This window comes from Protomyctophum parallelum (genome assembly GCF_964188405.1).
Source record: "Protomyctophum parallelum genome assembly, chromosome: 19".
Classification (NCBI taxonomy): Eukaryota; Metazoa; Chordata; class Actinopteri; order Myctophiformes; family Myctophidae; genus Protomyctophum; species Protomyctophum parallelum.
This window is the reverse complement of record NC_139717.1, coordinates 31467851-31483949: the sequence shown is the minus strand read 5'-3', so window position 1 is coordinate 31483949 and position 16099 is coordinate 31467851. Positions and strand designations below refer to the sequence as shown.

The 16099-nt window shown below is 41.3% G+C and overlaps 2 protein-coding genes across 6 annotated transcripts in view; one reads left to right on the top strand and one right to left on the bottom strand.

The window, feature by feature from the left end:
- The window catches only part of aven (apoptosis, caspase activation inhibitor), a 34409-nt gene extending 21533 nt beyond the window's left edge, over positions 1–12876 (bottom strand). For all 5 annotated transcript variants that reach the window (XM_083789721.1, XM_083789723.1, XM_083789724.1 and 2 more), the window contains exons 1-2: positions 12671–12876; positions 9929–10106 (exon numbers count right to left, since the gene is read on the bottom strand). In XM_083789721.1, the coding sequence (XP_083645847.1) occupies positions 9929–10106; positions 12671–12874 (382 nt within the window). In that variant the 5' untranslated portion in view covers positions 12875–12876. The remainder of the gene's footprint in view (positions 1–9928; positions 10107–12670) is intronic.
- A 438-nt stretch (positions 12877–13314) lies between these two features.
- chrm5b (cholinergic receptor, muscarinic 5b) lies at positions 13315–14805 on the top strand (the record flags this gene model as incomplete). The annotated part of the gene is made up of 1 exon (XM_083790563.1): positions 13315–14805. Exon 1 carries the CDS (start codon positions 13420–13422, stop codon positions 14803–14805), a length of 1386 nt encoding a protein of 461 aa, XP_083646689.1. The 5' UTR covers positions 13315–13419.
- Positions 14806–16099: the final 1294 nt, after the last annotated feature.

The following is a 16099-nucleotide window of genomic DNA, read 5'->3' as shown; positions in this document are numbered from 1 at the left end:
ACGCTTGTATCACCAAGTGAAAGATCGTTCCTATTATCTGCTGTACTAACATGGGACCTGCCCACAGAGCCAAATCGACTAGTAATACAGTAGGTGTACTGACCATGGCATTACTGTGCTTAAAGGGACACTTCACCGTTTTTGCTAAATAATAATATATGTTAAGAGTAAGACGTTTACAAGATTTAGAACACTTTCCTGGGGTCTTTATGTGTGCAATATGTGGTTTTAGATATTATAGAGTTTAGCAGTGTCCATGATGTCAGACACGGGGCTCATTTAGTTCCTGGACTACATGTTGTCTCAGTAAGACAGCATGCCCCCTATCCACAAGGAGGAGCAGTGCACCAAAGCATTATGGGAATTGTAGTCCAGGAAAGAAGTGAGCCCAGTGTCTGACATCATGGACACTGCTAAAATCTAAAACCACATAAAGACCCCAGGAATGTGTTCTAAATCTGCTAAACGTCATTAACATTTAACTTTTTTTGCAAAAAGGGTGAAGTGTCCCTTTAACTGACTAGCCAACTGGCCTGACCTGAACCCCACTGAGAATGTATGTTGTATTGTCAAGAGGAAGGTGTGAGACACTAGATTCAACAATACAAATTAACTCACCTCCTGGGGGTGTAGAATATATGAAAGTTTCACAGCCGGGCGTGGCTGGACTATTAACTTCCTGTCTAGTATAGAGTTTAAATTGACAGGTACAGCATCAGTCAAACGGGAGACATCGAAGAGGAAGGATGGATGGGGAAGGAAAAGTAATGTAATCTCACCTGCCCTTCCTCTTTCATCACCGCCACCATCATCATCACCATACTCAAGCCTGAAGCCTTTAACTCTGAGACTGTACAAATTACTGGACCCATGATAGGATCCATCACTGGCCTAGTCACTTTATGTGACATTATGAAGCAATTGAATTAACCCATTGGAACGCATCTGTGTCACCTTATCTTTTAACCACTTTAACCATTATGTTAAACTTTAGCTATTGAAAAATAGCAGATCTACAAGCTCATAGCACAGCACTGAGTGCCGGTCTACAAGCTTGTAGATCTGCTTTTTTATCGTGAAAATGTGTGCAAATTCACAGCAGACGTTTTTAACTCAAATCTTTGCTTCAGGGAGGTCTCTGGAACAACATATTTTCAGATGGGGGTCGGCGGCCAATTACATATACTTTATTATTTCACAGCAAACGTTTTTAACTCAAATCTTTGCTTCAGGGAGGTCTCTGGAACAACATATTTTCAGATGGGGACCGGCCAATTACATATACTTTGTGTGGTCCTTGACATGAAATAGTCTGAGAACCACTGATATAGAAAGAGGTTTTTCATAAAACTGTCTTTGATTTAGAAGACATTTGTATAATCTGGTCTCAGATCTCAATGGATTCATAATTAGGAGCCATGGGACGATGAGCTGGACTGAGGACTGAGTGTCTAAATTCCAATTCATACTTAGCCGACCTACAAGATAACAGCACATCACAGATGTGTTGTGAGCTTGTAGGTCTGCTGATTTCGGCATGCACCACCATCGTGTGATGGACGATAAGATGGGCCTTACAAAGCAAGTACATGTTACTAAGCAACAACCTCCTAAAGCTCCCATCTCAGATGGAATTCGTAACATTGCTTGATAAAAAAGAATATCCATCACAGCCTCAGGCGATGAGGAAATGTTGCTGTTCTGTTCTGTTTGTGTTTATTGCTCTGACAATGTTGTATTTTGTTGTATCTCGAAGACACTGCAAATGAGGGCGACCTCATTTCTTTCGAGAATAAATAAAGGTTTGAATGAAAGGTGTCTAAAAGTGACAGGTGTCTAAAATCATGCAAGACTAGTCTTTGTCCCTCTCTGCGATTATCTTAATTACATCAACAAGTATTTGTTCTTTTTTTTTCTCACTCTCCTTTTCAATTGGCCCTCCAGATGCTCCCAGGCGCTCCCCTAGCGACCGCGGACCCCACTTTGAAATCCACTATCCTGAAAAAAAACAGACAGCTGAGCCCAACAAATCCTGGCAGAATAAACTACGCACTCTCTGACCTGTCTGAGCTACTGCATGTTGCCAAACTGAACAAAAGCTATTCAAATAGTACTGTATATATACAACCATACAAGCTCAGTGGACAAGTCCTGATTTCATGGCTGTATGTGGCCAGGAAAACAAATGCCACTTGAGTATCTCCCTCCCACATACAATTAAGTGCCCTTGGGAGAGCGCCCGACACACGCTGTACAGCATGACTAATCTAACAAGTGGGCAAAACTGAAGGATGAGACATAGGAGTCAAACTAATTACACATTTGACGCTACCTCTAAAAACATGTAATTGCTTAACCACCAACTCAAAAATGTTTCAAAAATAAAAACTGTCTGCATCATGCAATTGTCTGTAAAGAAGGCACAATGATGCCCTGGATTTGTGTTTAAACCAGTGACTACACCACTCTCATTTGATGGGTGAGAGATCGTATTTGTTATGCAATACCTTCCCCACACAACAGGAGGTTCAAGACAAGTGAACTGAAATAAAAAGAGGAGGCCCTATACAAATCAAGATATTGTCTTAGCACATCATAGCACAGTTACTGGCAGGCACGTCAAACCATGTGAAAAAATAAAAGTACAAAACTGAAACACAAACACAACAAACCATGACAAGAAGAAAGATCACACTTAGTGTCACTACTTTTTTTTTTAAACCTGAAAAAATGTATGTCAATCGGAAACCCAAACACAACCCGAACCCAATCTGAACCATTTGTTTTTCCAGGGTGAGGTTGATCCGCCCACCCGAACCCCCAATCATTGTGTCCGAAACTTACCTAAACCCACCCAACCTGCGGGTTATGCATTGACCTGCACATCTCTACCTGCTGGCCTCATTCCAAATTTGCCTTTCAGAATGCCCTAATGAATTTGTTAATTAGCTGTATGAAACTTGCAACACAATAGTCTAGACTAGTTTTTTTGGAATATTGCTCAATTCATTAAGGGGCTAAGACCAAAGGGTCTTTGGTCCCTTATTGTATTTGTCAGTTTTTTCTTCTCCATCTCCCGCCAAAAATAGCAGTTCTGCCAAACGGTGAGGACACAAAGCCCACGACCATTGGCCAAAGGGTGACGCTATAGCACTCATTTGAAAATGCAAACTTTTGAACAGGCATAGCTCATGAACCGTTTGGCCATCAGCAATAAAACTTTGATACACATTATGCATCTTCTCATGCCGAATAACTTTCATGTTCTTACTTTTGACCTCTGACCTTTAGATCACCCACCATTTTGAATTATATGAAAAACAGTTAAATAGAATCTACTCCTGGGATTTTTGCGCAATTTGCTCGAAACTTTGGATCAATATCTAAAAACCCAGTGTAAGAGAAGTTTGTAAGTGAAAGAAATTAAGCTTATGAGCCAATGAAAATTGCAGTTTTATGAAAATTGTTCTTCTGCCCCTAAAAATACATGCAGTCACATCATGTTTATGAAACTTTACAGTATGGTAGAGGTTCATGCCAAATAGCACTGAAATCAGTCTTACTCCAATTGGCCAAAGGGGGGCGCTATAGCAATCGTTTGAAAATGAAACCTTTGAACAGGCATAACTCATGCCTCGTTTCCTGGCACAAAACCTGATTTTCTGCCAGGATTTTTGAAGGAATTTGCATGAAACGTTCTACGCAATCTATAGACCATTATCTGAAATCCCAGTTGAAGAGAAGTTTGTACATAACAATTTGTAAAATAAATATAGCTGCAAGAACCAATACAGGGCACTTTGAACAGGCATAACTCTTGCCTCGTTTGCTCAAATGCCATGGAACTTATATATGAAACTTGTTTTCATCTGTCAATATATAGCTGCAAGCAGCGAGCAATAAGAAAAAGACTATGTGCAATATGCACAAGAAGTGGGTTTGTTTGCGGTACAAAAAGCTGCAATAAACACTGGCTGGATTAATTTATTAGTGAATTATGTTTTCTCATTGACTTGAATGGGAAAACTCACATTCAAGTATTTGAATTATTATTAAGTATTTTGAGACTGTAAGGGCTATAGTTGCAAAACTTGGAGGGGAGGTTCATAATAATTACAAAAAAGTATTAACATAATTATATTGGTCGGCCTCATGGTGGCGCTATAACATCCCACTTTACATTTGGCCTATAACTCTTGAACCATAGGTCGTAAAAAAAAAAACATTTACCCTGAGTCCGTGGGTCTGTGACGCATCCTGTGCAGGTCAATGCATAACCCGCAGGTTGGGTGGGTTTAGGTAAGTTTTGGACACAATGATTGGGGGTTCGGGTGGGCGGATCAACCTCACCCAGGATAGATTTTCCGCCATTTAGAATTTTCTTCAAAACACACATTTTGCTCCTCCTACAGATTTTGTCCAAATCTCACAGAAATCGGCACACGTGATCTCCAGACCTATCTGATTAAAACACCACAGGATTTTTTGATAATGCATATCGTTCGCCCGTAATCGGCTTCCATACTTAGTGGGAGGGGCCTATTTGACCAAAAATGCCACAAATCATGAACCAAATGTCCAATCCATCCCAAATTTGAATCACATGTCGTGGGTGATGGCATCAACACAGAGCCAAAAGCCAAAAATGTAACCGTTTGTTGCAAAAACATGAACTTTGGGGGATAAATCCCCTCACATTGTAATTGGCTAGCAAAATTACTGGGAGGGGTCTATATTAGTGATTGCGTCAAACACACTGTTTGACGCTGTTTTTCCAGAATAGCATCTTATAACTACATCCTTGTAGTTTGCATTGTTTTTGTGCCTGTGAGAACAATACAGTATTTTAGACATTTTTCAAACCTCTGTCAAATCAAATCGTACAACCTTCAGATGATGGAACACAAATCAGATGGCCTAAATACTGACAACACATGACATTTAGTCTGTCTATTTTAGCCCCGCATCTCAGTAGACAATCCAATGCCATGATGTAGGAGAGAGGGTTAGTGCATTGTGAAATGTGATTGATGTACATTAAAGAGGGCAGCTACAGACTTGAGAACCACAGGGGTTTGTGCTAGGGAAGGGTGTCAACATTGTAATGGTATCACAATATATATATTGTGAGACCGTAATACACAATTATTCTTACTGGTCTCTCTCTTCCCTTCTGGATACATTTTATACAATATCTCACGACTATCCCCTCGGCCTATATAGAGTCTGTCATGTAATATCTGCCTGCTACAATTTACAATTTACAATTTAGGCATTTAGCAGACGCTCTTAATCCAGAGCGACTTACATTTAAGCAAGAACAAAAGCATGGGAATACATCACATAAAAGCATTCATCATGAAACATGCGTAAGCTAAGAAGGTAACAGTGGAATATCTATATGATGAAACTATACATACACTATACATAATAAACTATACATATTCACTACTATGCTATACATATGTACTATGACGTGCTATGACTATATACAATACAATTATAGTGCTGTCTACATAACATGCTATAAGTCTGTGTCAAATGCTATCTAAGCCAACAGAAATGCTATCTAAGGGGTTAGGGTAAGTGCTATGGGCCATGATGGAGTCTGAAAAGGTGGGTTTTCAGGCTACGGCGGAAGATTGGGAGTGATGCTGCAGTTCTGACTGCAATGGGAAGTGCATTCCACAGTTTTGGAGCCAGAAGGGAGAAGAGTTTGGGACGTGTGGAGCGTTGTCCCGGCGTTTTTAGTGAGGGTACTTCCAGTTTCCCTGCGTTGGCTGATCTGAGTGCGCGGGAGGGTTTGTAGGGTTCAATCATACTTGTAAGATATGGGGGAGCCATACCTTTGGTTGCTTTGAATGCCAGCATCAGAGTTTTGTATTCTGTGCGGGCAGCGACCGGGAGCCAGTGGAGGGAGCGGAGCAGGGGGGAGACATGTGAGAATTTTGGCTGGTTGAAGACCAAGCGAGCTGCTGCATTTTGGATCAGCTGGAGAGGCTTAAGTGCACATGCTGGTAGGCCAGTAAGGAGGGAGTTACAATAGTCGAGTTTTGACAAGACTGTTGTCTGGATTAGGAGCTGGGCTGATTCCTGGGTGAGGAACGGTCTAATTCGTCGTATGTTATAGAGTGTGAACCTACATGATCGAGTGACAGCTGTGATGTGAGCTTTGAACGAGAGCTGACTGTCCAGGACAACACCAAGATTCCTGGCTGTTGGGACAGACGTTACCAGGGCGTTGTCTACGTTGCTGTGATCAGCACCAACACCTCTCAATGCAATCATCATGTCATGTGACCTTCTCCGCCCCAAAAGACTATCCATAGGTTGTGTTAGGCCAGGGGTAGGCAACCTGCTGCTCTAGGGCCGCATGTGGCTCTTACGACCTCTCCTGTGGCTCCCAGTTGCTTGGGCAAAGAAGTATTTTGAGAGATTTTCTTTTCTTTTTTTTTCTTTACATTTTAATCATAATTTATTATTGTAGTATATGTATGTATAACAATGTTGCCTATACACCATATAAAAATAAGAAACACATTTAATGAAGGAAAATACATAATGTATTAATGCTAAGATATTGTTTTCACCACCAAATGCTGCTGGCTTACTGGTATACTTGATTTGCTTTGATAAAATAAAATTACATGTAACATTGAAAGAACAGAAAACTCACACATGGTACAAAGTAAACCCCTCCTAAAAAGGAAACTGTTATAAATGTCATAATTATTGCATCCGAGCAGTGCACAGCTACTTTTAAATATTTTAAAAGTAATATTTAAAAAAATGGTAATATAACATCTTACATTTATGAAAAGTGAATAATCAGCTGGTCACATATGCCCATATGAAATTTCAAATCAACCATCCCACTAAGTATAATTATGGTAAATGTCCCTGTTTAATTAAAGTTTTTGCACATTATTGACTAGATGCATGAACAACAACAACAGTATTATAGCGGTGTGCCAAATATAGTGCAGCCCTGCTGGGTCTGCTGTTTGCTATGCATTAAAATCAGTCCTTTCCTATAAATGCACCATTGAGCCATAGGCCAGTCAATCTAAGATAAAAAGGGGCGTGCAATAGTAATTGTGCAAGGTTTTTTATGATCCTTAGGGTCATCCAAATAACATTAAAAATTGTAAATTAAATTATTAGTGGATCATGGTAAATACAGGGGTTGAAAGTTGGGGTACCATTAACAACTTATATGAGGCAACATTTCAATTTTTCATTATGCTTTAAGTAGCATGTGACGTGTCAAACTAGGGGGTTTCCATGATTCTGAATCCATTGCATTCCTTTTTTGCACGAAAGGTCATCACATTTGGGCAAGTGGCTATGGCCTAATTTAGCCTAATTTAGCCCAAGGAGTGTTTTTTTGTGCAAAACTAATGCTTGGAATGGGTTCAGAATCATGAAAACATTCTCATTCTGTATTAAAAAAAATATTATAATATTATCTGAAAAATATATGTAACAGGGTATCACTACAGGCTTAGGCAAGTCAGATTTAACTGACAACTTATATTGTATATTGTGAGCTTGCAGATCTGTTCAAGCAGTTACTTTGGGCTTGTTTATCTGTAAAGACAATCAGACAAATATATGTGTGTGTGTGTGTGTGTGTGTGTGTGTGTGTGTGTGTGTGTGTGTGTGTGTGTGTGTGTGTGTGTGTGTGTGTGTGTGTGTGTGTGTGTGTGTGTGTGTGTGTGTGTGTGTGTGTGTGTGTGTGTATTTATATATATAATATAGGTGTATGTGTATATAATATTATATATATATATATAATTTGTTTAGCGATGTACTCATTTGTTCATTTTCTTTCTACATTGCTTCCACAATTGTTATTTGTTAGCATTTAATCTTAATTATTTTAATGCATGAAATTCAAATTCAAACTCAGTAACTTATTCTACTTCCCCCATACTTAAAGCATAATGAAAATTTGAAGATTTGGCCTTATATAGGTTGTTAATGGTACCCCAACTTTCAACCCCTGAATTTACCACGATCCACTAATTATTTAATTGACAGTTTTTGCCAGGTGAAACCTGGCTTATGATCGCTGCTGTTGGCTATGAGGACCTTTGTGTGACCTAGTCCTGAATGGCTGGCCGAGTCTGACCCCATACTCCGAAGCGCTGCCTAAGTCAATGGGAATCTGACCACATACTCTGAAATGCCGCACGGAAGTCTCAACCAAGCCCCCAGACTTCCATTGAAGTGAATAGCGGGAGGCGGGCCTGCCCTGTTGCTCCTCATCCACTCTCTAGATATATTACCAGTAAGCCACCTGAGGGCGAGAAGCGACCTTGCCCTAAAGGGCGAAGGGACAGGCATGGATGCGTAATGGATGCACTAATAACATTGGGGTAGGCCCGTCTAGAGTTTGAATGGACAGGTATCAGTCAAGAGGAAGGATGGATGGGGAAGGATCAACATAAGGAATGTCAGAACAGGTCAGGTCCATATATGGAGATCTAAGGGTTTGAGGCTAGGTTTGAGGTCAGATGAAGAGTTGCTGGCCAATATTGATGACATCAGGGATCTGATGGATGACCCTAAAAGTCTATTGAACGATTACTATTCAAACCTTAGATCGACTGTCCTACCAGCTCTCTCTGCTCTGTGCGTGTGTGTGTGTTCGTGCGTGTGACCCAGAGACTAGGTCCAGAACGCTAAAGAGAAGACAACAATTAGACAACTGGAAACAACTGCTGATCAATTAACACTGATCTGCTCACGTGAGCCCCCCACCACCACCAGCAGGGCCCAAATCACACACCCCTACGGTACCACTGTCACCCCCCTGACAGCAAATCAACAACCAATACCAAGGCATGGCTGCCCTTCTGGCCTATGTGACTACAGATCCCTTACCCTGTGGCAAATATGCCAATAAAATCAGCTTGGTCAGTCCCTGCATTTGCCAATGGTCAATTCGTGGTCAATACAACGTCAAATTGATTGGTCAACCCACAACCCTAAATAAATTCAATGGATGAGTCATGCAGTTGAGACAATTGAGTGACAGATTTTGTATTGTAATATTGTATTGTATTCATATCTTAATGCTATGATGAATATTGGTAAATATGACCTGACCAACTTGTGAGTTATTATGAACTGAGCTCTCTGGGCCAGTTCAAATTAAAACATTTGGAACTGACATTGATAACTCAAATATCAAAATGAAACATATAAATGTTGTTTCATTTTGCATTTCTGACCTAAAGAATGATTACATTTGCAGAAAAGGTTGCCTACCGTCTGCAAAGCTTTGAGAGATAGTTTAGGTACAAAAATCTTGAGAACAACTTAGTACAAAGTAGAAGTAAAACTCTTATTTAGGTTGTCTCAAATGGTTTCAAGGCTATATGTTAACCATTTCCTTAGGACCACTTTGCTGTTAATTTGCCTAGTTGTAGTGAATTACATAAAGCATAACAAAATACTGCCACACCCACACAGCAGCAGACATCAAATACTTTATTATTTGTGTTATAATACGCCTTATTAGATCCATTGCCTCTCCTCTCTAGGTCATCCTCAGACGAGCCCAACCTACTACAATTGTTTTGAGTGCTGCCTGGCTCTGACCTATTCTTCTTGCGTTTCACTTCAATTCAACCCTTTCCTTGGGTTACAGAGTGTAACACTTAACACTTGCATGTGTTTCCTAGCTCAATATTGTGGATTGTATTTTGGAAAGTCAGACACAGCTAGTACACAGTAAAATCCTCAGTGTTAATTAATCAGAGCGTGTACAAATGTAACCAAACGGACCTGTATGCAGTATAGGTCCATTTTGGTTAAATTTGTACTGTACCTTTGCACCTTCTCCAAGTTAAATGAACACTCTGTATTTGACTGTGTAGAAGAGTGGTTGACATAACAAACAAAACATCTAACGCCTTACCTGCTGACTCCAGCAGCACATGATAGTCTGTTCCTCTCTGTGTGGGAGTGTCATCATCAGCAGCTTCCTCCCTCTCAGACTCTGCATATCGATTCCAGTTGGACTCCAGTTTCCTCCTGGAAAATGTCTCCTCGATACCATCATCCTCCAGCTCCTCGCCGTTTCCATCATCTGGGCCCTAACGGAGAACAGAGTACAAAACAAACTTTAAAAAAAACATAAACCCTATACACACCGGAGTCTGCCGACAGGTCAATCCTTGGCTCCCCTGCTTTTTTCCCGCTACACCAAGTTTCTTCACCGAAAATAGCCAATCTATAAGCTGAAGCTCACAATCGGCTATTTTCTCCAAAAGTTCACACATTAAAGTAGCTATTGACGATATGCACACGGCTGCCATCTTGCCAGCAAGGTGCTAACTAGGTGCAACTTCCCATAAACAAAAAATTCCTATCTAATTGTATTAAATAACGTCAAAGTCACCAACATTGCAGCTGTACGGAAAGCTTGAATTATCCTCTATATGCAATATGTTTGTTTAATAAAAATCCACTGTAGACATGTTATGAGCTACTTCCTGTCAAGAAATTCCTTGCAGATGATTTTTTTCTCAATGCTGGAGTTTGGAAGTGCTCGTTGACTATCACTCAACAGCCCATGCGTACCAGGTACCACCCGTTTTGAATTTGCACATAATGCAGGAGGCAGCAGGAGGTTGCTTTACTGATGCTTGGTGCTTCCAAACTCTGACACTTAGAAAATAATCATCTGCAAGGAATTTATTGACAGGAAGTAGCTCATAACATGTCTACGGTGGATTTGTATTAAACAAACACTTTGCAGATAGTAAGACGATAATTCAAGGCTTTTCAAGCTTTTCGTACAGCTGCAATATTGGTGAGTTTGACGTTATTCAATACAATCAGATGTCCTGGACATTTCTGTTTGGATGAATGGGCTGTCTATGGGAAGTTGCACCTAGTTATTAGCACCAGGCAGCTGTTTGCATATCGTCAATAAAGAATACGTCAAAATTACCTTTTTTCCCCTCTCTTTCTTTTTTGGTATTCAGACAGCTAGCAATGAATGAAGCATAGGCATAAACTTTGTCATTGGTCGGAGAAAAAAAACCCGGGCGAAATGACTAACCAATCAGGAAGTAGACAGGCAAATTGACTAATGAAAAAGCTTCTAGGAAACTCTTTGAATGCAGATTGCGGCCCCTAAATGTGTCACAGAGACTAATTTATTTTGGGAGCATTTTACACATAGACATATAAACGTAGACACCCTTTCCGGCTCTGGAGCGTATGTGCTCAAGGGAGGGCAAAACTTTCCCGAGATTCCTTGCGAAGCACCGCGGAAGCGTGCGTCACAGAGCGCATGTTCGGGTCTGTAAGTGGGAATGTCCCGGAAAAGATGTGCTGTGATTGGCCAGTAATCACTTGAGTGGCAGCGTGACGTAACGTGCCTTCCTCACTTCCGGTCTAAAGAGGACGAGACGCGAAGACTGTACGGGCGACGCCATGTTGCTCCATGGAAGGAAAGAAACATGCGCAGTTGAGACCAGGAAGTTGTACATGCCCAAATATGTGCATGCAGTGTAAATTATTCCGCCCCACTTTCAACACAAACTCCAACAAACTGCAGCGGCCAATGAGGCATCTATTTTTTTTAAATATCTATGATTTACCCATTGCTGGCTGTTTGAATACTCAAAAATAAGTGTCATTCAAATTTTCACATATTATTATTGCTTATAGCAGCTTTAAATGGGTTCATGTGGTTAACAAGGCAGAAATAGGAGTCTAAACGTTCATGTTTAAATAAGTGTTATTTCTCCAACCACACATATTAAGGGCCCAGTGCTAATTGGACTCATTTACAAGTTGCCTCTGCTAGCTCAGGGCTAAACTCTGGAATTCTTGGAAAAGCCCTGATAGAATTATATAGCGAGGACAACTAGCCATGGGCTCAAGTCTCAGCTAAGACAACAAGCAAATGAGCCAATTTCCAATGATTAATGACACAATTAGCCCTGGGCTAGATGGAAAAACAAAACCTGACCCGCAGTGTAAAAAGCTCCAGGGAAGATGGTTCTCTTAATCAATATAGCTGCATGTTGTGATCAATTCATTTATGAATCACTGACTTCCTTCTGAGAGCACTTTTACACTCAGGGCACGATTTCTCATAAAACAAGGACAGAATAGGTAATCCACAAAATCATATTATTACTGGAATCAATTGCATGAAATATTTTGAATTGGGGTTATATTCAAAACATTTCATGCAATTGATTCCAGTAATAATTATATCATTTTTATTTATGTGGTCAGTATGCAAATGGTAAAATAATCAGACAGTAGTCAAATCAAGGCAACATTTTATTATCAGAATTCCTACACATAACACAAAAATAATTAAAACAATAAACAATAATAAAAACAAGGAGTAGACAGCCGCATAACTTCCGGGTATGATGATGATGTCACGCGCATACCCGGCCTCTATGCGCATTGCTTTGGTCCAGTCCACATAACAGTCCACACCACTCACATAGTTGAAGTTGCTGCAGAACTACTACTAGTAACCTTTTTTGATGAATTGAAAATGGAGGACCCTTATGTAAACTGGTTTTATACTCTTAGCAGATTGTTCTTGAACTGTATCCACTCTGCAAACGTAATACCATTTTCAATCAATCAAAACTAGAACATAAGTCCTTAAAGTCCCTCTCACCCGGTGTTGGAAGCCTGCATGAGGTCCTCCTCCGCGTCCACGCCCACGGTGGTCCCTTTTCCCACGGCCACGGTGGTGGCCTCCACCTCTGCCACGGCCTCCACCTGAACCCTCGTTTCCCCCACTCCCACCACCACCACCACCTCCCCTTCTCCAACTTTGTGCACCTCTACCTCTAGCCGCCGTGGCCGGCCGTCCCTCCATTGCATGCAACTGATGAAAGGGGACAGTTTAGACTGTAACGCCAATGCTACTGTGAATGAGTGTTACTTTGAATAACGTCCTGCTAAAAACGCTAGCACCCTATTAAGTTCCGCATGCCATTTGGTATTATTGCGACCCTATGATTGCGACCGAAGGTTTCGTGTGTGTGTGTGTGTGTGTGTGTGTGTGTGTGTGTGTGTGTGTGTGTGTGTGTGTGTGTGTGTGTGTGTGTGTGTGTGTGTGTGTGTGTGTGTGTGTGTGTGCGGCGTGCGGGTCTGGCACTTTCAATCATTCATTGTTTTTTTTCTCTATTTCAGGGAGACCTGGGAAAATTATTCATGGATCCAGAAGAAAACGTTTCACATACCTGCACATAGTATACAAAATAACCCACCATCATGGTTGCCAATGGTCTGCTAAACACCACTTTGGGTGGCAACACATCAAACACCCAGCCTCTCACTCACAGCCTATGGGAGGTTATCACCATAGCTACATTGTCTGCAATTGTCAGCTTGATAACTATTGTCGGTAATGTGTTGGTGATGTTGTCCTTCAAGGTCAATAGCCAACTGAAGACTGTGAACAATTATTACCTGCTGAGCTTGGCCTTTGCTGACCTAATCATAGGACTGTTGTCCATGAACTTATACACCACATATATATTAATGGGATACTGGTCCTTGGGAAACCTTGCATGTGACCTTTGGTTGGCGCTGGACTACGTGGCCAGCAATGCTTCAGTTATGAACTTGTTAGTTATCAGCTTTGACAGGTATTTCTCCATCACAAGGCCACTAACATACAGAGCCAAAAGGACTCCAAAACGAGCCGCTATCATGATTGGCCTGGCATGGCTGGTGTCATTTGTGTTGTGGGCACCACCAATTCTGTGCTGGCAGTACATTGTGGGCGAAAGACAAGTCCCCCCGGACCAGTGTCAGATTCAGTTCTTCTCTGAACCTGTGATTACATTTGGCACAGCCATTGCTGCTTTCTACATCCCGGTTTCTGTCATGACCATCCTTTACTGCCGGATCTACAAGGAGACAGAGAGACGCACAAAGGACCTGGCGGAGCTCCAGGGGTTTGCACTGTCTGATGTCTCCGAGGGGGATAAACCGCAGAAACTCAGGTCATGCTTTGATTTCACCAATGACAGGAGGGAAAGGAACCAGGCTTCCTGGTCATCCTCTAACCAGAGCAACGCCACCAAGATCACCACAAGGTCAAACGAGTCGTGGGTCAAGGCAGACCAGGCCACTTCCTTCAACAGCTACACCTCATCTGAGGAGGAAGAGCATCATGTTTCCATAGAAACCACACAGGGGTCATTCACAGATCAAGCTAAAGGGCAGAGTAATAAGAACGGCCAGGCAACAGAATATGAACAAGATGGGCATCTCTTGGGTCCCCCAAAGAAGAGCAGTAAGAAGGGCATCTCTTATAAGTTCAAGCCTGCACCAAAAGGCAAGGACACAGACCCAGCCGCCACACATCCATGTCCCACTGAAACAGAGCACATGGTCAAGAACTCCTCCCCTTCCAGTACCGCCACACCCAAGCCCATGGACCCAGTCCTAAAGAGCCAGATCACCAAGAGGAAGAGAATGGTGCTGATAAAAGAGAAGAAGGCGGCCCAGACCCTCAGCGCCATCCTGCTGGCATTCATCTTAACGTGGACACCCTACAACATCATGGTGCTCATCTCCACCTTCTGCTCGGAGTGCATCCCGACGTCCCTCTGGCACCTGGGCTACTGGCTGTGCTACGTCAACAGCACCATCAACCCCATGTGCTACGCCCTGTGCAACAAGACCTTCCAGAAGACCTTCCGCATGCTACTGCTCTGCCAGTGGAGCAGGAAGAGGGGAGAGGACAAGCTGGTCTGGTGTGGACAAAACCCCAACATCAACAGTAGAATTAAATGATTTTACTGTTTTTAATCCCCTAGTGATTTTTAACCACTTCTCATTTTCAGTTTTCACCGTTGTATGCAGGGTTCCATCTGTGAAAAAAGGCGTTGACCACTAAAGCCCTACTATACCACAAATAACAAAAATACAAGCTTGTACCTTTTTTGATAATTGATTTATTTTCTAATATTTTTGTTTGTTTGTCTTGTGTTAAAATGTATATTTTTGACATTATCAAACATAAATATCAAACATATTGGTGTATTTAATTAATTCTGTCCAGAAGCCAGGATAAAACATTGATAGATGGTGATGAAAATGAATGACCAGAAAGGGGTCATTCAATAGCAGAGGCATGGATTCCTCATTCCTTACTTGCAGTTTTCTTTCATACTATTACTGACAGTGACACCACCACCACGGCACAAGTGATGTGGTGGTGTCCATATGAAAGAAAGCCTTTCAGTTTAATTCAAATGTATGAACATTGCCATGTGTATATCAGTGTTTTGTGAATATTTTCTTTGTCTTCAGCGATACAACGAAAAAAAGCGATTGAAAACCTGAGCTACTCCATTTTGATGTTTGATTCAAGGGCTAAACGCTTATCTGTCCACTGTTTACTGTTTCACCGTAGAAACAATGATTCTTTGTTGATCACTTGATCTTTTGGGAATATGTCAGAACTGTAATCATGTGGCAGTAACACACAACATGACGCATTTGGAATTCAAAGATTATTGAAGCCGTTGTAAATTATTGCACTGTCCTTTGGTATAGATTTAGAACATGTACCTTGCTGAGCACTACCTGTTTTTACTCAGTGTTTAAGAATTGCTTTGTGATTTGTTGTTAATCTTCAAGTATTGTGTGTGTGTGTGTCACTGTGTGTAATATTTTAAAAAGAAAAATGTTGATCAACATGACTATTCAAAAGTTGAAAGGCATTCTATACTTTTTTGCATGGCTCTGCAAGTCTATATGAGGGTCTGTGGCCACAAATTCTCACATGCCACTGGACCGATCAATGGCAAATTATTGTACACACTGGCAGCATAGTAGGCCACAGAAGTAATACCACAAACTCGTTTCAGATTTTAATTTATTTTAAATATGTAACTTAAAATATGGAGTCACAAATCTGTCAGTCTGGCCACATTAAGTTCAGCATCCACATTGGAATCACACAGCTCCCATGTATCCTGATTCACTTTAAGTAGTCGATCTACAAGCTCATAATGCTCTGTGAGCTTGTAGATCAATTTTTACTGTGTGCAACCAAGTGTAATTCAGACTTAAGTGTGGTGCC